General features: G+C 37.5%; 3 protein-coding genes across 3 annotated transcripts in view; 2 read left to right on the top strand and 1 right to left on the bottom strand.

Annotated features, from left to right (window-relative positions):
- The first annotated feature begins 337 nt into the window (after positions 1-337).
- On the top strand, positions 338-3748 carry rfk (riboflavin kinase). Its single transcript, XM_077223499.1, has 4 exons — positions 338-755; positions 1624-1775; positions 1939-2041; positions 2178-3748. The coding sequence occupies exons 1-4, from the start codon at positions 674-676 to the stop codon at positions 2324-2326; spliced, it is 486 nt and encodes a 161-aa protein (XP_077079614.1). The 5' UTR covers positions 338-673; the 3' UTR covers positions 2327-3748.
- A 1790-nt stretch (positions 3749-5538) lies between these two features.
- pcsk5b (proprotein convertase subtilisin/kexin type 5b) overlaps positions 5539-21527 on the bottom strand; it is an 83426-nt gene continuing 67437 nt past the window's right edge. The window contains exons 27-37 of the mRNA XM_077223475.1: positions 19960-20160; positions 19714-19797; positions 18906-19095; positions 17910-18124; positions 17549-17797; positions 13686-13919; positions 12131-12308; positions 9248-9462; positions 7876-7976; positions 7436-7625; positions 5539-6316 (exon numbers count right to left, since the gene is read on the bottom strand). Coding sequence (XP_077079590.1) covers positions 5895-6316; positions 7436-7625; positions 7876-7976; positions 9248-9462; positions 12131-12308; positions 13686-13919; positions 17549-17797; positions 17910-18124; positions 18906-19095; positions 19714-19797; positions 19960-20160 — 2279 coding nt within the window. The 3' untranslated portion in view covers positions 5539-5894. The remainder of the gene's footprint in view (positions 6317-7435; positions 7626-7875; positions 7977-9247; positions 9463-12130; positions 12309-13685; positions 13920-17548; positions 17798-17909; positions 18125-18905; positions 19096-19713; positions 19798-19959; positions 20161-21527) is intronic.
- Positions 13458-21527, top strand: part of timm17b (translocase of inner mitochondrial membrane 17 homolog B (yeast)) — a 214713-nt gene continuing 206643 nt past the window's right edge. Inside the window, exon 1 of the mRNA XM_077223498.1 lies at positions 13458-13483. Within this exon, the coding sequence (XP_077079613.1) occupies positions 13473-13483 (11 nt within the window). The 5' untranslated portion in view covers positions 13458-13472. The remainder of the gene's footprint in view (positions 13484-21527) is intronic.

The following is a 21527-nucleotide window of genomic DNA, read 5'->3' as shown; positions in this document are numbered from 1 at the left end:
ATATATATACATACATAGTATACATACATACATAGTATACATATATATGACTAATGCAAAGGTCTCGAATAATCATATGATATCTGACCTTTTGTACAGATTTTGTCATGATGACATGCAGTATGAGTTGGGAAGGTCTCTGGAGGTTGGTTAGTTTGATCATGTGTAGCTTTATTATTCCTGCCATCATTTATGAAAGGACAAAAATATCTACAAATTATTACTTTTGTTTAGTCACTTAATTAAAGTCGTACGAACTGAATAATTTATTTGTACACAAAACACTTTTGGAAAAAGTATTTATCTTAGTAAAATTGCAGGACTTTTATTTTGAATTAGTTTTAGAGGAAATACGTAGCAAGGTCGTTGGGGGAAAAAACCCATACGGCTTTGGTATGACGTGCGACACTCACAGTTGGCCGACCGGTCACATAATGTAAGGAGCAATTTACAGACTTGTGGTATCTCAGAGGATATTCTTCATTCACTTTTTCATTTAGTCTCAATATTCAGAACAGCTGGGACTAAGACATCAAGGCTCTTCATTTTAAAATTGATATTTCCTGTATAAAAAACGGACATTAGATAAGAGAGAAGAGTCTAGAAGAAGGGTCACTGTCATCACCAAAGCGGACACCTGTCTGGATCTCGGAGTCACTTTAAACGCGTTGACATGAGGAGTTTGCCTTATTTTTGCCGGGGGGAGGTTGTCCATGGATTCGGACGGGGAAGCAAAGACCTGGGCATCCCAACAGGTGAGGATTACACTTAAAGAAACATTTCATACAAATAATACAACTTATGTCAAAATTTCCTCACTTTTATTGCTTCTCACCTGTCTGACTTTCTTCCGTGAGACACAGAAAGTGAGTGTTACTTTTGTTGAATGGGAAAAGATGCAATAAAAGTGCACGGAGGTGACGTCAATGCCTAACATTCGGTTTAAAATGACAAATAATTTTTGGCTGAAAAAAAATCGTTTAGTAGCATTTTAAACACAAGATGTTATAATAATTTGATAATGTTTGCGCTTTATGAGTTAAAACTTAAATTTGATGTCACGTGGAATTAAACCGCTACAATTTGATATTCCGTTCAGTTGCCAATAAATACCTGCTGTAATGAATGTAATCTTTCAGATAAATTTCTGCCCAGATTAATCTATAACTCGGATCTGTAAAATGCTTTATTATGAGCCACCGCATTGAACAGTCAGTTAGTTTTGCATAATAGAGCAACAGTCGGGTTCGGAAGTAAAAACAAATTCCATTCATTTTATCAAAATGGAAATATTTTTTTTTTTAATCATACCTAATAAACATTTACACACTTATACTGTGAGCTATGAGGTTAATCGATGTTATGTTGAAGCCATCAGTTTGGATTATTTCAACCATTTTCTTAAATTATCATATTTAACAGCGAGATTTCTGATGGAAAAACTATATTACCCATGATTCATCAAAGAAAATTTCCCAATCAGAGACTTGCGGCTCAAATGACATAATCAAAACAGTCTCTGCCCTAAAACTACTTAAATAACTGTGTGTGTATATGCATATTTTGCATATATTTTGTAAACACACATCCTAATAAAATATTTTCTTTCCATTCTGATCTCAGCAAACTTCCCAGAGTCGGTTGTGGACAATCTCCCTGCTGACATCAGCACCGGCATCTACTACGGATGGGCTCGTGTGGATAATGGAGACATTCACAAGATGGTGATGAGCATCGGCTGGAACCCTTACTACAAAAACACAAAGAAGTCAATGGTATTTACTATTTCCATATGAACCTTTCTAGGGTGCAAACATCTACATGCTGAAGAGTTGATATCTTTGAATTCATTAAATGTTAATGGTGATGTATGTAAATAATTAAAACATTACATGAGTCTGATATCAAATATCATGTATGTATCGCTCTTTGTGATAGGAAACGCATGTGATCCACACATTTAAGGAAGATTTCTACGGTCAGATATTAAGTGTGGCCATGGTTGGCTACATTCGCCCTGAGAGAGGATTCACATCGCTTGGTAAGACGCACTGAGCTGCTCTCTTAAAATCACTCCCACATCACATGATCTCTTTGACGCCGCAACACCCTGTTCACCCACCCAAACAAACTTGTTCACACAGTTAAATGAACTCACTGCTGTGTCTTCTTCTCAGATGAGTTGATAGCAGCGATTCATGGTGACATTGAAGAGGCGAAGACAAAGCTGGACCTGCCTGAGCACTTGAAACTGAAAGAGGATAACTTCTTCAAGACGTCAGTATTAACAACAGCCAATCAGATCTTGAACGGTCATCGACTGTAACACTCACTTTCATGATCACCTCTATTTAAAGCCTGTTTATTCCATATGCAATTTGTTATTTATGTAAAAAGATGTCTGTCCCCAAGTGATGCTTTGGTCAAATGTAGGCACTATGTGTGTATGTATGTTCATATAGTTCATCAGCTTTTCTTTCTGGGTATATATAGATAAAAGGATTTCAGTTACTAGAATGACTGAGGTATTGAAAATGCAGTTCACAGGTTAAACGTCACAGAGCCCTTCCCAGAACTCCATGTTTACCACAGACCTCTCGCAATGATACTGTGTGATACTAAGTCAGGGAGGGTTAAAATATATTCCTCTTTAGTTTGATCATTTTGCCTCCACCTTCAGTTTAATTTCATTATTGTTTAAGAAAGACTCTTTTACATCAATAAAACGCTTTAACAATAGTCAAAATCGGCGGTCCTCCTCTTTGAGGTGAAATTAATGTTTTTTATGGTTCTCAGAGAACCGTGAGTAGAGGTGGAAGTCCAAGGTTGAGATAAAGAGTTAAAGCATAGGTTGTTGTACTATTAGTGTACAGACTGATCAAACAGTGAATGAAGACACTATCTGGATGTACATAAGTACTGAAATGATTCCAGTGGTATTAAATATTGGTGTGTACAGAAGTCCTGTACATATGTTTTGACTTGATTGATGGATTGACTTGATTGATTGTTTGATATGCACTTGTCCTAAACCTTCACATAAAATAACGGCTGCCTTTTTTCTTTTTCCTTTTGTTAAACATTTAATGGAGTTTTACATTTGTAAAGACACTCAAACAGTAAGAGTCAATTTAGATCATAAGGTTTACAAATGTCTTTTTGATTTACCCGTTTCTTCATGTTGTTTTCCTGTATAATGCATGCTTGAAACGTTTCAGCAATCCTCTGTAAAGGTGTGGTCACATTAGTGAAATTTCGTGGGCAAAAAAAGGTTAATTGTCAATGGTGTAGCAATGTATGAAGCATAGCTCACACAACTTTCAAACCTTTCTGTTGGCCAAAGCAAGGGAATCCACCTGACCGACTTGAACCCGTTGTGAAATTGAGGACATTTTCCGTCTTCGCGCGAAATTCACATCACGTGGATTCCTATTGAAATGACTAGATTTCGCCTGTGAAGATTCGCTGAACACTGGTATATGTGACCACATCTCAATGTAACCACAGAAAAACGATACTTTACGTTTATGCTCTAATCTTCACAAATATGTTTAGATCTAGACAGGACCGTTATATGTTAAACTGCTGCTTCTTTAAATGTTCGGTACTGTGTGCATGTGTTTGTCTTTTTTTTTTTTTTTTTGGTCAGGGCAGTGCCTTAGATATGTAACATACTATCATACAGTGCACAACCAAGCATTCCTTCAATGTTGACACCTATTTGTAAGCATTAAACAAAAATGCCGTATGTTGTGTTTTACTGTTGTCTGTTTTTGTGAAAGCACGTGACTCTTTCATGATGTCACATAAATAATAGAGATGGGAAATGTGAACCAGAAATGAATCATTTCTAGTTCTGTGTTAATAGTAACAGATCTATTCTTAAATGATCTTGTCAGTCTTCCTCATCTAGTTAGCTTTACTTTCACAAACAGAATCCTGTGATTAGACGCAGTTTGATTTCTGGTATAATTTCCCTTACTTTAGCTATATTTGTTCGGCTTCAGGGTGCGAGGTTGCTATAAAGATAATGTTCTGAAAACAGCTTTAGATATCATCAAGGCTCAGTGAGCTGGCTCTGATTTTATTTTGTTCATTGCACACAATGCCTATAATATCAGCTGACATTTCAGTAAGGGTTTCCCATGCAATCAAGAAGTTTAGCTGGATTTGATCTAATCATGGATTACTTGACAATCCTTGGTCACATGTACACTAGAGTTCAAAAGTACGATTTTCTTTTCTTTTTTAAAGAAGTTGTCTATTCCTATACTGAACCCAACCTTTGAATGGTAATGTACACTCATTTTAAGGGTTTGAAAAGTTCATTTATGGTTTACTGTGCTAAATTCATAAAATGTATGTGAAATATAAATACTTTCTGGTTTGCAACAGCAGTCTGAAGATCAGTTCTAACTGCACTGATGTGTTATCAACACTGTTAATCTAATCAAGTAATCAAACTTAACTGACATAAACCACAACGAAGAGCCATATTGCCCAATTAATCATGTAGATAACAGACTGAATAATCAGCTATTGTTTAAAAAGGACTGCCGTCATTACACTATAAATCATTCAGGTTTAATTACAAATATAAAGCAACAGGCATGATTTAAGCATATACTGATGACTCCACCACATGATATTTAATATAACTCATGCATTTGCACCATCCACATGGCTCTCTTCCATAGGAGTAGATGGGGACCGGGGACTGTCAAGAAAGAAAAAAGCCCCATAAAAGCATACAAACAGATGTCCATATGATTCAGATCATGGCATGTGCTCCATTTCAAGCCTTTAGAATTAATTTTTCACTGCATATTTAAAGGGGCCATGACATGAGAAAATTAATTCTGCCATGAGCTTTTCACATAATCTTGGCCTTTTTACTATTAAAACATCCTGCAAGTTTCATACTTTCATACCTCATTATAAACAAAGCATTTATTTAACCAAGCTCCAAAAATGTCTTGTTTGGATATTGTGGGATTTGTGATGTCACACGGGCAAATACATGCGAGTGTTGTCAAAAGCAATGCAAGCAATGCAATACTCCATGCGCCTGAGTTTGCCGACATGAGGACAAATGGACAAATAAATGGAAGTGTAAAGGAAAGATGCTTTGATGTGTCCTGTTTAAACAGCTTCAGAAGGATAACAGCATCAGAAACAAGTGGATGGTTTATTTTTAATGGCGTCATGGATCAGGTCTGAGGATTATGTTTGTTCAGAGAATTTGACTGCAGGTTGTTTTGTGAACGAGGCACAGTGTAATTGAGAGATCTCAAACACTTTTGTTGGCAGATGAAGCAGTCAACTGTATTGGATCTGACAGTAGCTATATCGAAAATGGCAAGTAAAAGTGAATGATTTAATAATGCTTTTTCTCTACCTGACAGTTTTATATGGATAAAGTTTTCAAAAAACGTACTCGCGTGCAATAGCGAGTGGGCATTGATACTGCGGTGACGTTAGCCAGTCATTACAGTGGATGTTTACTAATATATATATATATATATACGTACACAGACATTTTTTTTTTTTTTTTTTTTGGTGCAATTTTTTTTTTTTATTAACATAAGTGAACTTTAAGGAACAACGTATTTTAAAAAAATCCATTAATCCAAGTCAAAATATACAGAAAATTCATGAAATTAGAAGTGTTCTTAACTTTAAGAGAACAGTGCCAAAGTTCTTCCCTCTTAGCTAGGAAGAGTTTGTACATTCTACCAAATATCTTTTGTGTTCTACAGAACGGAAGAAATGGTCACAAGTACATTTCTTTAATGGTTGATTGTTGAAATTTAGTGGGTTTCTGCATGTCAAAATATTAATAAATAAGGTATTGTTATGCACATTTCAAAGTAAGCGAGCACACTTTTTATGTTTTATGTGATAATATACATCTCATCATCATATTCCAGCTCCACCTCCTCCTCCTCCTCCTCCTCTTCCCCCTCCAACATGCTGTATTTAAACTTCCGATACACTATCCCGTCCCTCCCCATGTAAACGATATCCTCGTCCGCCTCCTCTTCATCCTCCTGGCCTTCGTTTCGATCGCAATACTCCGTCTGTATGCGGTCACTGAGGGTTGCAGAGGTGAACGGGCCGTCTGAGATTTTGGCATAGCCATTTGATTTGACGGTGGGCTTTATGGTGAACCTCGACCGAAAATGCAGGAAGAGAAAAATGGCAAGCCACAAGCTCACCAACACAAAAATGAAAGTGAGAACAACAAGGCCAGGATGACCCAAAGTCGCTGGATTGTTGGTGAAAAGGTTGTAGTTCAGAGCAACAATGCATTCATCTGAGAAAAAAGAAAAGTAAAAGGTCACATTTAGGACTGCAGGAGTATTCAATCGTTTCTTGAATACAACGGCTTCACATTAAAAGCTCACGGCGTTTAATGTACAAAAGCATAATTTAGTAATGTCTGCCACTGAGTGTAATGCATTAATAAGTAACACATTACTGTAATTAATTACTTTTCCCTTGAAAAGTAAAGTAAGGGATTACTCTTAATGTTTCTGTAATTTAATTACAGTTACTTCTTTTGTAAATATTGTGTAGACTAAAACCAATTCTTAATAAATCAACAGTGGATTTGACTTTAAAATTTAATGTCTAATTTTAAAATGTATGTTTTTAACGTAACCTTCTCCCTTTGAATAATTTAGTCATAATTTATGAAATTTTATATTATCATTTATTTGAAAGAATCAGTTTCATTTCGATCCTTATATTGTTCAACTGGTCGTGGTTGATATGGGATGTAGAAAGTAGTTAGTAATGCACTACTTTTTAGAAAGAGTAATTATTCATTCCTTTTTTTAAAGTAACTTACCCAACACCGATGGTATGTTGTCATTACCACACAAATTACATTTCAATTTGCACCTCAGTTTTTAAACTCAAAAAAAAGAAAAGAAAATGCACTTACAATAGAAGTTCATGAGTTGATTGTGTATGGGTTTATGAGCAGAAGTGTGAGCTTGTATTTTTGTTGTCAATTTCATGAGTTATTCAGTAAATATTAATATAAAAATCATTATCTTTTCCGTAAATCATTATAATATCAGTGTTGATATTGTTAACTAAAACTATTAAAATGTTAATTGAAATTAAATATAAATTAGAATGTTGCCTTGTCATCTAAATGAAATAAGCTAAAGTTGAAGTCCTAAAACTAAGAACTAAAACTTATTGAAAAAATAGAAATAGAAATATTGAAAAACAGAAGACGAAAGCACATAAGATAACTAAAACTTAAACTATAATTGAAATGGAAAAATAAACAAAAATATCAAAAATGAACAAAAATAATAGTTTATTTATATAATATATTTTTTTAACATTATAAATGTCAGTAAAAAACGAAATCACTATGAAGCATATAATCAATAATGAATTCCTTTAGAGCTTGTACCATTCAGTTGGTGGCACTGGCAGCATTCCGGGTGGATTCTTGAGGAATCCATGAATGTTTTCTCTTCACAGCAGGGAAGACACCTCCCATCCTCTGAGAGGCGCTGAAGAACAGGGCACCAGGTGCAATTGTAGGGTCCCGGGCCTTTACATTCAGTGCAGGATGGGTCACAAGTTCCACATGTGTTATTCTGTGCAGAATACAAAGAAGGTTAGAAAGACAATTGGTCTAGAATAAAGTATCTGGCCAAATCCATTAATAAGAAAGAGGTGTGTCCACACACTGAACTATTAAGTGTGTGTTTTAATGATTAAGAATTCTGGAAGTGAATAAAAGATAAACAAACAAAGAGAAAATTACAATTCGAAAGGTGTTGGTGCCACATTGAAAGTATACAGACAGTACAGTCAGATTAGTACATGACTGAAAAAAACATTTACCACAGGAATGGGATAATCTCCGGTTAGACATGTAGATGAGCAGATTCCTCCAAATATTTTATAACCGTCATAACATGAGGTACAGAAGAGCGCCCCAGAGCCTGCCGATCACATGACACCACAGACTAGTTCAATCATGTTGAGGTATACAAATCATATCTTCACTCTGACACAAACAATTATTTTGTAAAGAAGCAAAAATCAAGGTTATGGTTAGGGACTTGCAATGGATTTGAATAGGGCCAAATTTGGGAAGCTTTTTGGAGGCTTTAAATGTAGAAAGCAGAATGTAAAGCTAGTCATTTTAGCCATTATGTTGCCATGACAATGAAGTTGTACAATTAATTTACATAGCAAATGTTAGTAAGTGATTATTTTACACTAAAGACAAGTGTAAATAAATTAAGATCATATTGTTAACATCTTTGTGGTTATACTATTGAAACAGTGAGTATTTTAAAGGCGTCCTGAATTGAGAAATCAATCTGTGGATCTTTGGGCATATGTCATTGAACTATAAAAATCTCTCAAAAACATATCCTTGTTATTCCAAATCAGCTTTTATTGAAACTAAGCTCCCAAAAGTGACTTGTTTCAGATTTTGTCTCAGTATGACGTTAAAGCACACAAACAGACTATCTACGGGAGAAATTGAAAAAACAAAATATGTGTTCTTTAAATAACAAAAAAAATATTGCGCCATTGACTTTAGACCAGGTTTCAGTTGGTCAATGGCGCAAGTCTATTTCAGTTGCCTCAAAATATCAACGCGCCAACAATGCCCCTGAACACACCTCGTTTTCAGACCAGCACGTCCATGGGCGCACAAATGGGAGCAAATGCATTTGCTATTTAAAGGGAGAGTTCATCCACTTTTTGCACACAAAAAGTGTTATCATCGTTTGATAAACTTAAGATTGAGCCACTGTAGTCACTTGGACTATTTTAACGATGCCTTTAATAACTTTGAGGCCGGCAAGTTCAATCCCTCAAGAAGCCTATGGACTAGTATGGAGGAGTGATCCAGCTCTCAGATTTCATCAAAAATATTTGAATTCGTGTTCCGAAGATGAACGAAGGTCTAACGGGGTTGGAACAACATGAGAGCGAGTAAATACTGACAGAATTTTCATTTTTGGGTGAAACTAGCAAAAAACACTTGCGTCATGCCTGGCTCTGCATTGCGCCGGGTGTATGATAGGGACCATAGTGTGAGTAACAATGTTTTTACCATGTGTTATTATTGCTTTGTCTATTTCAGATTGTTTGATAGGTACTAACTTTCCTGAAACTGATGAATATAAGAACAACACTGCGACAAACAATAGTACATGTGTCAGTAGAGGGTTGTAAGTCATGTGATGAGTCTTACCCTTGCATGTTTTACAGGTGGGATGACATCTTTTGCACTGTCTGTCCAGAGAGTGAGGGAAATAATTCGAGGGGCATGTATGAAGACACTGTCCAGACTTTCTCAACAAAAAGTATCCTTCTCTACAACGGAGACAGAAACCGCTGCTTCCTAGGCATTCCTCACATGTGTGGTCACATGCTTGACATGCTATGCTGGTGGCATTTACAAAGAAACTGCAGGGGAAATGCATATATGGGTTATAGAATAATGCTTTTTTATTTTGGGAATTAATAAATCACAAAATGTGTAAATTTGTAGTTGCATCAAAAGCAATTCGGTTAGCATTATTATTACACAGCATTTTGGAATAACTGATTCTGATCAATGTGGCAAAAGTTTCATTATAATGAAATCTAAACTATATATTTCTCCTTTGCCTATGCGAAATATCTACTTTTGCTACCTTCATGTTTCAAGTATCACTTTGCAGTTTCTCTCTTTTCCCATCAAGGCACATTAGAATAGGATAATGTCACCATCTTGCAAATATAAAAACGATTAGCTACTGAAAATAGTAGGAATATAATTGGAGGACAAAAATGAGACGAAGACCCAGATTATACCAATTCAACCTGTTCAAGAAGCATCTATTAGGGTAATATCATATACCGCGGGGTCTTAAAATAGCAACGGTATCAGTTTCAATACCGTCATTACCGGCACTTATATATAATATATAAATATAATTTATTCAATGCCTAAAAATGCTTATGTAGTTGTCATCAAGTTACAGTGTGGAGGAGAAAGAGAGAGAGAGAGAGAAGGGAGAGAGAGAGAGAAGGGAGAGGCGGCAAATACTGACAAGGCAATTTGTAAATGTTGCAATAAAAAAGATGACCGCGAGAGATGGAAACACCTCTAACCTAATGTCGCATCTCCGAAACAACCACCCACTCACTGCTGCGAGGATGCATTTCCCCCGAGTTCATTAAATAAGCGCATTAGTTTATATTTGTTAAAATATAATAGTTATTTTTTTACGTTGATAATGAAAACTGAACAGCACGAGTAAGATGGGATGCATCGGGAGTCAGACATTAACCACTTAATTAAGTTTCATTTTTGTAAAAGGCCTTTCTTTAAAGTGAATTTCGTTTTGTATAAATTGTATCTTAATTTTAATAATTTTTTATCAACCAATTTTCTGGATTTAATAAATAAGAATCAAATATAGCAGACAACATAATCATGACATGATCACTTGCATTGAAATCTCATCATAGATTAACCGAAACTCAGTGACATGACAGATAGGCCTATATCTAAATAAAGCTTGAAATTTCATTAAAAGAAACAATTCAAAATGAAAAGAAATAGGCCAATCGGTGATTATTTAATCCATGATGTGCATTTCTAGTCGAGTTCATACGGAAATGGCGATCATCAAATTTATTAAACGAAACTATTCAAAACGAAAAGAAATAGGCTAGCCTACTCTCTGATTATGTAATCCATGATGTGCATTTCTCTCTATCATTCACTATTGAGATGGCGATTCGTCAATTTCTTTAAACGAAACAATTCAAAACGAAAAGAAATATAGGCAGCATACTCTCTGATTAATCCATGATTTCTCTCTATAGGCGCGTTCACTACGGAGATATCAATCGTCAATTTCTTTAAACGAAACAATTCAAAACGAAAAGAAAAAGGCTAGCCTATACCTTCTGATTATATAATCCATGATTTACATTTCTCTCTATGCGCGTTCACTAGGTAATGGCGATCGTCAACTTAATCTTTGCAGCACTGACAGAAAAGTTGTATTAATAAAAATCAATGGACGCGTGTCACCGGATTTACAAATGCACTTGTTGCTTGTTAATTTAATTTAAATTAATTAATAAAATGAATACTTTAATTGTCATAATTAAAATAATTAAATATTACTAAGTGTCCCATTTTTTCTCATTTATAAATAGTATTTATATCTACCACCCCCTCAGCACCTGGGTTAAACAATTATTTGGCGCCACCATATTATAACGGCCCACGTATTAAAAATAGTGGAGTCTAGGGCTCTGGCTCATATTACATTTAATGCCGTCAGCCACAACGTGCACGGGTTGGCCTTGATTTTTTTTTTTTTTTTTGCCCGATCTGGTATTCAGTTTCCGAACGGTGTAGGCACAAGCCAACAGTTTGGTGACGCTGTCTGAGCCTTATGTCATCATTTTTAATTAGTCACGGTAATACCATATACCCTAAAATAGGGAGGAGGTTTGACGGTATCAAAATTTGGATACCGCCCAAGCCTAATATATATATATATATATATACACATATATAACAATGTACTTGGACCAGCCCTCAAACACTGTAGTTGTAGCTGAGGCATGGAAGAGTTTGGTTTGTGTTGTTGAAATGTCAAGAAGAAGCTGTTTTCAGCGCTGGGAATCCACTTTGCATGCATTTCAAAACTATGAGGACTCGCGCTGGAATTTATATGGAAAAAGCAGTTGCATAGTTACTGGTTGTATCACTGTGTATCAAGCACTGTGGAAGCCTTAGGAGCTGAGATTCAGATATGGCAATAGGCGTTTCATTTCGACACACTGTAAGCAGTAGACCAATCACAACAGACTGGACCGTCTGACAAATCAGAGCAGAGCAAGCTCTCGGAAAGGAGGGGTTCAGAGAGACTGAATCTTCAAACAAACCGTTTTCAGACTCTTTAAAAATAAGAAAGTGTTTTTTTTTAACTTGGATGCATGTAAATCTATTTTAAGAGACCTTCAAAACAAAATAAGCAACCTTTAAAATAGCGTAGTAGTGGCACTTTAAATAAAACCTAGCTTGATTTTTTCTTAATAAATAAAATAAATAAATATAATATCATACCTTGGAGGGCAGGAGGTGAGGCAGCTGTGTCCGTGCAGAAGCAGGCCTGGTTTACAGGTTACACAATCATTACTGTGATGTCCGCGGCATGACGCACAGTTCATGTGGCACTGAATGCACTCTTGCTTGTCTTTATCTACATGGTAACCACTGGGACACGTGGACACACACGTTTGATCTGACAAATGACCAAAATAATGTGTACGACATATTACATTGAGCATGTATAATGGTAAACTTTGCATTTCTATAAATATTACTCTCAGACATCTTGTATTTTGAACTTGTAAGTGACAGCATTTGTAAAGCTTATTTATCTTAAAGGATTAGTTCACCTCAAAATGAAAATTTACTAATAATTTACTCACCCCAAAGCCATCCAAGACATCCATGTCTTTCTTTCCTCAGTGGAAGAGAAATTAAGTTTTTTGAGGAAAACATTTCTGGATTTTTCTTTGAATAATGGACTTATTGGCAACCAGCGTTTTGAAGTCCAAATCAATGTAGTTTCAAAGGTCTTTGAAGTGCTTCAACAGGCTGTGCACGATCGCAGCTGAGGAAGAGGGTCTTATCTAGCGAAACGATAGGTCATTTAAAAAAATATATATACTGTATGTATATATATATATATATGTATATATATATATATATATATATATATATATATATATATATATATATATATGTATATATATATATTCACTTTTTAACTACAATTGTTCGGATTGAGCTGATCTGCAGCGCGCCGGGAACTACGTCATCACGTTGAAAGGTCACGCTCGATGTCGCCAGCAGAAGTACCGGCCCACTGTTTACAAAGCAACAGTGCGAAGGAGTATAGTTCAAATTGTATTGTATGTTGAATGACATATTTATGTCTTTGTGTCATATTATTGTTTAAAATGGTCCTTACGTGTGCGTATCCTGGGTGTTTAAATCTTTTAATATCTAAACTTTTTTTACGCCTGCGGGCGGGGCGGTACAGTGGGGCGGTACTTCCACCGGCACCGGCGACATCGAGCCTGACCTTTCAACGTGATGAGGTAGTTCCCGGCGCGTTGCAGATCAGCTCAATCCGAACAATTGTAGTTAAAAAGTATATATATATATATATTTTTTTTTTTTAAATGACCTATCATTTCACTAGATAAGACCCTCCTCCTCAGCTGCGATCGTGCACAGCCCGTTGAAGTACTTCAAAGACCTTTGAAACTGCATTGATTTGGACTTCAAAACGTTGGTTGCCATTGAAGTCCATTATTCGAAAGAAAAATCCAGAAATGTTTTTCCTCAAAAACTTATTTTCTCTTCCACTGAGGAAAGAAAGACATGGATATCTTGGATGGCATTGGGGTGAGTAAATTATTAGGAAATTTTCATTTTGAGGTGAACTAATCCTTTAAGCTTTTTATTAAAACTCATTTCACATTTTAGTTTAGTTTTTGTTACTTAGATTTTAACATTAATAGAGTGATAATTATTTTAGAGAAGTTTAATTTCATTGTCTGGGTTCCCACACTAGAAAATGAAATCTGGTGTTTAAGTGAGTTCTTACTGAGCAGAAAGGTATTGGGGCTGCAGCTGAGGCACTGCTCTTTGCTCGCGCCTGAACAGCGGAGACAGCTCTTGTGGCACGGCTGGCACTGCCCGTCCTCACCCATGAATGTGCTCAGAGAGCAGTCGCTGAAGAACTCACAGTGCCCGTTAACATCTTTCCTCATGTTCGCTCTGCAGGTGAGGCACGAGGACGGGTGTGGACCTGAGCACGTCAGGCAGGACTTGTCACATTCTAAAAAACAGACATATTTGATATCATGATAGTCATACCATAACTGTTTGCTGATAACATGATAGATTGAATGTTACCAAAACATGTCCAGGTGACATTTCTTTCACGCACTTGCTCACTATCGCCCACAATCACTCTCTCACTCACTCTCAACCACAATCACTTACACGCTCTCGCACTCGCTGGCGCACTCACTCTCGGCCAAAATCACTCACTCTCACCCACAATCACTCGCTCGCTTGCTCTCACTGGCGCTCTCACTCACAATCACTCACTCGGTTGCTCTCGCTGGCGCACTCACTCTCACCCAAAATCACTCCGTCACAATCACTCGCTCACTCACAAAATCTCTCTCACACACTCCCACAATCACTCACTCTCACAATCACTCACTCTCGCCCACAAACACTCTATCTCACCCTCACTCACTCGACGCAGCGACTCAACTCACTTACTCGCTCACTCTCGCCCACACTCACTCACTCGCTTTCACCCACAATCCCTTAAATCGCTTGCTCTCGGACTCACTCTCACCCAAAATCACTCACTGTCACCAACAATCTCTCACTCTCACCCACAATCACTCACTCACTAATCGCCCACGATCACTCTCACTATCGCCCACAATTACTCACTCACTCATTCTCAACCACTCACTGACGCACTCACTCTCAACCAAAATCACACACTGCCGCCCACAATCACTCACTCTCACCCACAATCACTCACTCTCACCCACTCCCAAAATCAAACTCGCTCACAATCTCACTCACTCACTCTCACCCACAATCACTCTCTCGCCCACAATCACTCACTCACTTGCTCACACTGTCACAATCTCACTCACTCGCTCCCACAATCAATCACTCAATCTCTCTCGCCCTCACTCTCTCTTCCTCTTGCCCTCACTCACTCACTGTTGCCCACAATCATTCTCTCTCGCCATCACTCAATGACTCAGCCGCTCAGCGACGCTCACTGACTCTCGCCCACACTCACTCCCTCGTTTTCACCGACAATCCCTTACTCGCTCGCTCTCGCACTCACTCTCAAAATCACTTACTGTCACCCACAATCACTCACTCACTATCGCCCACAACCACTCACTCACTATCGCCCACAAACCCTCACTCACTATCTCCCACAATCACTTACTCGCTCTCACTGGCGCACTCACTCTCGGCCAAAATCACACATTGTCGCCCACAATCACTCACTCGCTTTCTCTCGCTGGCACACTCACTCTCACCCAAAATCACTCACTCTCGCCCACAATCACTCGCTCAATCTCGCCCACAATCACTCGCTCACCTACAAAATCTCACTCGCTCACTCACAAAATCTCACTCACAAAATCTCACTCGCTCACTCACAAAATCTCACTCACAAAATCTCACTCGCTCACTCACAAAATCTCACTCACAAAATCTCACTCACTCGCTCACTCACAAAATCTCACTCACAAAATCTCACGCGCTCACTCACAAAATCTCACTCACAAAATCTCACTCACTCACAAAAACTCACTCACAAAAACTCACTCACTCACTCACTCACAAAAACTCACTCACTCACAAAAACTCACTCACTCACTCACAAAACTCACTCACTCACAAAATCTCACTCGCTCACTCACAAAATCTCACTCACAAAATCTCACTCACAAAATCTCACTCACAAAATCTCACTCACAAAATCTCACTCACAAAATCTCACTCACAAAATCACACTCACAAAATCACACTCACTCACTCACAAAAACTCACTCACTCACAAAAACTCAATCACTCACTCACAAAAACTCAATCACTCACTCACAAAAACTCACTCACTCACTCACAAAATCTCACTCACTCACTCACAAAAACTCACTCACTCACTCACAAAAACTCACTCACTCACTCACTCGACTCAGCGACTCAACTCAACTCAATCACTCGCTTGCTCACTCACTCACAAAATCTCACTCGCTCACTCACAAAATCTCTCACATAATCTCACTCACAAAAACTCACTCACAAAAACTCACTCACAAAAACTCACTCACAAAAACTCACTCACAAAAACTCACTCGCTCACAAAATCTCACTCGCTCACTCACAAAATCTCACTCACAAAATCTCACTCGCTCACTCAGAAAATCTCACTCACAAAATCTCACTCACTCACTCACAAAAACTCACTCACTCACTCACAAAAACTCACTCACTCACTCACTCACAAAAACTCACTCACTCACAAAAACTCACTCACTCACAAAAACTCACTCACTCACTCACAAAAACTCACTCACTCACTCACAAAAACTCACTCACTCACTCACAAAAACTCACTCACTCACTCACTCACTCACTCGACTCAGCGACTCAACTCAACTCAACTCAATCACTCGCTTGCTCACTCACTCACTCACTCGCTTTCACCCACAATCTAGCCTCTCCCTATGGAGGATCCCTATACCACTCTACAGAAAAAGCGTTGTGGAATCTTTCGGTTCGCGTACCTACCCAAAGTGAATTTATAGACAAGTAGTTTGTTTTGTCATGGTTTGTAAGGAATTACAAACCTGCGCACATATATTCAAACGCACATAACTATAGAATCAATTCTTAATGCGCATGTGAACGCCATCAGCGTCTATCACAGGTTCACGTTTAAAGTCTGTTTAGAGAGAACGGTGTCGTCTTAGCGACCCCTAATTTAATAACAAATGATCATTTAGACGGAAGTGAATCAATCAAAACTAACTTTAGCTGGAAAAAAAATTTTCAAGAGCCACTATAAAACCAAACCAATCTCTGTTACCTTAAATTATATGTTTATCTCTGTAAAGCTGCTTTGAAACAATCTACATTGTTAAAAGCGCTATATAAATGAGGATGACTTGACACAATCCCTTAATCGCTCGCTCTCATACTCTCTCACCCAAAATCACTCACTGTAGCCCACAATCTCTGACTCTCACCCACAATCAATGTTCCCTCTAAGCTCCGCGCGTGCACGGCCGCGCAGAAAAGAATAAAATACCACGCAGAGGACTGACGCGAAATGTTTGGGGAAATCCATTTGATTGTAGTTTAAGTGAGAAATAATTTCAGTGCTCTGGTCAACCGCTATAGAGTGAAAACTGGTGAATGCAGTTTACAGGTTTCATAGAAAGAGAATGATGTGAGCTGAGAATGATTTTGTTATATAATGTAATTTTGTAAAAAAAAAAGATAATTATTTTATATTTTTGCTATGTATTTTCTATATTATTAAATTACATATACTATCGCATCACATAAATTACATGCCATATTTCTCAATGTTCCCTTCTTACACACACACACACACACACACACACACACACACACACACACACACACACACACACACACACACACACACACACACACACACACACACACACACACACACACACACACACACACACACACACAAGATCAACTGATCACAAGTTGAGAAAGAAACAGTCAAAATATAACAACAATTACATTTTTTTAGACCTTATAAGACCATTTCAAAACTGGTTTCGCAGCATGGCACATGCATCTCCTTCCTGTCCAACACTATCTTTGTCAATTTGAGGCAATAAACCCATAAATAAAGGAGAATAAGTATTATACCTCGACACTCATCTCCTTCCAGGTATGTTTCTGATGGGCAGCGGAACAGGCACTTTCCGTTGTAGCGTACATAAGTAATCATCGATAACATAGCCTTGCAGGAGGTGCAGTCATCTTCATCAGGTCCGTCACATGTTGCACAATCACTGTGACAAGACGTACACTGCTTCTGCTGTACATCTGTAAAGTACCCCTCAGGACAGTCAACAATACACTGATCCTCATGCAGGAAGTAGTACTGTACGCACTCTGAAAAGCAGGAGAAATATAAAGAACTAAAGTTTGAGAGCGGTAGTGCCAACTGAAATGATAATGATAATAAAAAATATCAATCTGTGGCGAATAATGTTGAGAACCTCACCAGTGCATTTGCCCGTTTGGTCACACTCGGCACAACTGTTCTGACAGAGCTCACATACTCCATCGTTTACAAAGTGCCTGGAAGGGCAGTGACGCACACAGGCGTGTATGAGACGCAGATAGTTTTCCTCACAGCTCAGACAATGACTTGCTTCCCCCTGACATGATGCACATCCCGCAGCACAGCTGTGACACACATCTGCCTCTGGGTAACCTCTGCGAGGAAGCCACAGATATTATATGACCAGTGATTGAAAAAGTATGCTAATGTGTGGCTGTTTTCCTGTTCACATACTTCAACATAGACCTCGCCGGTAATGGGAACGTAAGGTACTGTACACATTTTTGAATATGAATTAAGATGCGGCACAGGTATTATAGTACTAGACAATAAAATTGATTCTTGATTCGCATAACCACTTGTCATGTACTATTAGCTAAATGTGCAATGCAGTGCCAGGCATGACGCAAGTGTTTTTTGCTAGTTTCTGCCCAACGCAGTTATCATTTTCATGTGCTGCGCCACGTTGTTTAAATAGCAGATGCATTTGTGAACCCATGGGCGTGCTGGTCTGAAAACGAGGTGTGTTCAGGCGCATTGTTGGCGGGTTGCTATTTTGAAGCAACTGAAATAGACTGTGCCATTGACCAACTGAGACCTGGTCTAAAGGCGCAAATTTATTTATTTATTTATTTTATTTAAAGGACACATTAGTAATAGGATATGCACATATAGGTGGGTGCAAAATGAGCGTACACTCGCTTATTACACAGACAGGGACGCGCAGCAGCACACAAACTAGCCAAATGTTAAAAATTAAAAGGATTACAATGTAAAAAATTATTATTGTGTACATAAAGATATGATGGAATCCAGCTTGTCCCTTAGATAGTCTGTTTGCACTTTTTCACCTTGTGAACGAGCAGATCCGTTTCCTCTTTTCGCTTGTAAAATTCCGTCATGTAAATAGCAATCCGCCATGGTGCTGTTTTTTACCTTTTACATTCAGGGACACATTTTCCATCCTGCAGATAGAGTGGACCATCTTTGCATTTCAAACACTGATGGGAGTCCTGACACGTCAAACAGCCTGCTGAACAATCTTCACAGCGCCCACTCGTCTGGTTCCCATGAGTCTCAAGTGGACAAACGGACACGCACATCTGGCTTTTGGTAAGAAACATGCCTGTATAGACAGACAAACAACCATGTAGACAACATATAGATTACTAGTATATCCATAATGTTTATATTATATTCTTTTATTCACATTTAACCATTGATCAGCGAACATAAACAGAGGCTCAACCGAACCTGCTTGACGCATGAGATCAACTTTCTTGCGGATCAAACTTGGTTCTTGCAGAAGCTCAAACGTGCTGCGTAACATGAGAATGAACCTCATTGGTTCTCGCACGTTAAGGGAACATGCTTATGCTTCCGTTTATCACAACTGATGTGTGGGTTGATGAATGTTTATTTATGTAAATAAAAGCCTAAATTAGACCTGTTCATCATATAAAGCAGCGTTTTTTCTAATTGACATCTCTTGAATAGGGTGACCTTCTTGAATTGTTATCTATTTTGGCCAAACTGTATTTTGTTCTATTTAAATATATTGTGATGTTTAGAAATCAGTTGATCGTGTCACATAACACAAATTTATCATATTATAAATGAACACTCAGTGTATTCTTTAACCTTAATGCCTTGGGTTTCATTTTTCTATTTTCATGGAATAAAATTCTCTCTTATCCAAAGAGCACCAGGAGAAGATTTTATAGCACATTCTTGTTTCACTCACCATTCTCACAGGAATCACATTGCTCTTTGTTGTGCCCTGAACACGTCCTACAGGAGGAATCACATTGCTCACACTCAGCCTGAACTGCACACACACACACACACACAAAATAAATTAAAATACATAATAAAGACTCATGCTTATTTTAAAAGATTAATATAATAGAATTAATATAATATAATGTGTTTCCTTTTATTTAAATAATGAATACTTTAAATGAATTTTTAGAATATACTGCTTTCATACGGTTTAGGAAGCTTCCATCAGAACACTTGATCTCGCTCTTTTTGGTGCATTGACCCTTTTCCAGAAACATGTCATCTTCACAGGAATCACAGTCGTCATATTCCGGACCACCACACGTCCGACACATGTGGTGACACGGCTCGCACTCCTGTTTCTCGTCACCATAGAAACCCTCCTTACATGTTGCTACGCACGTGCCATCTGCAGGCAGACAGAATTTCAGTAAACACACAAGTATTTGGGCAGATGAATGCTTAAACCTCTAATGCTGTTTGTTCATTTTAGACGGAAAATTTGTATGTTTTGTTCTTTTCGAATTTTCAGAATGGTACGAAACTTGCTATATGAACACACAGACAGACACACACACACACACACACACACACACACACACACACACACACACACACACACACACACACACACACACACACACACACACACGCGCACACAAAACCCATCATAGATATGATTCGAAAAGGTTAAATTGTCCTGAAAAAAAAAAGTCACACTTGTACTTTTCACAGTCAAAAATCACCACATTGGAAATAAATGGGAAGCGAATTTCATCTAGTGGAAACGTTTGGTATTGCGCCCAACAAAATCTTACTGAAAGCTAATTTTTTTGAGATGCCAACCTCAAATTTGGAACAAAACTTGTTTAGATTTATGGCTTTTAGAGTAAAACATGTTTTGAAAATTATATATTTGATTTAAAATTTAAAAATAGTATTAAAATTAAACTTGCATAACTTTTTTTCTTTACTTTTTTCACTTCAGCAATAATCTGTTAAGTGTCTTCTTTAAAAAGAGACCAAACTGAAGTCTGTGCTCCAAAGCATTCAAGATTCACAACAGTTTAAGTTGGAAATTTCATTTTCAGATTCTTGCTCAAAAAGGGATTAACCGGTAATAAATGGATCATATCTATTCCATAAATATAATTTAGTACCATAAAATCCCCAAAAAATACAAAATATACATATTAAAAAAAACTTCATCAAACTAAAACCTAGTATATTAATTTCATTGAAAAAAAAATGACGCAAGCAGCACCAGAGGCTTAAGTAAGGGTTTAATGGTTCACTACTGATCTAAAGCATGGATGCAAACTGCAGTTTTTTATCAATGAAAACAAAATAAAAACTAACATACCTGGGAACCAAAACTAAAATACATTTTCATGAATCTAAAACTAGTTTTTGAGTTTTGATGGTGTATTATAAAATTGTACAAACTCCCTGCATTAAACATTGAAATGCCACTTAGACAGCAATAACAATGACATTTAATGCAGTTAAACATTTTTAAATGATACCTGCTTGCTGATTAACTTTGGCAGCCAAAAACAAACAAAAAACAAACAAACTGAAAGTAGAATTTTTTTTAAATAAAACAAAACTAGACTAAAACTTAAAATTAAACTGAAAATAAAAATAGATTTTCATTTCTGGGTGAACTATCCCTTAAAAGGACAGCATTGAAAATACCATGACTGGTAAGGCACTTTCAAACGCACGTCGCTCGCATACAGTACAGACATGAAACCTGAACACCAATACAGATTT

This window comes from Siphateles boraxobius, unplaced genomic scaffold (assembly GCF_051911475.1).
Source record: "Siphateles boraxobius isolate OS27281-9 unplaced genomic scaffold, OSU_SipBor_1 9, whole genome shotgun sequence".
NCBI lineage: Eukaryota > Metazoa > Chordata > Actinopteri > Cypriniformes > Leuciscidae > Siphateles > Siphateles boraxobius.
The sequence above is the reverse complement of the archived record's forward strand: the minus strand, read 5'-3'. Positions and strand labels throughout refer to the sequence as shown.

Coding starts and splice junctions, on each gene's coding strand:
- rfk (XM_077223499.1), top strand. CDS start 674: ATGAGGAGTTTGCCTTATTTTTGCCGGGGGGAGGTTGTCCATGGATTC. Junction 756..1,623: donor AGACCTGGGCATCCCAACAG/GTGAGGATTACA, acceptor TTCTGATCTCAG/CAAACTTCCCAGAGTCGGTT. Junction 2,042..2,177: donor GAGAGGATTCACATCGCTTG/GTAAGACGCACT, acceptor TCTTCTTCTCAG/ATGAGTTGATAGCAGCGATT.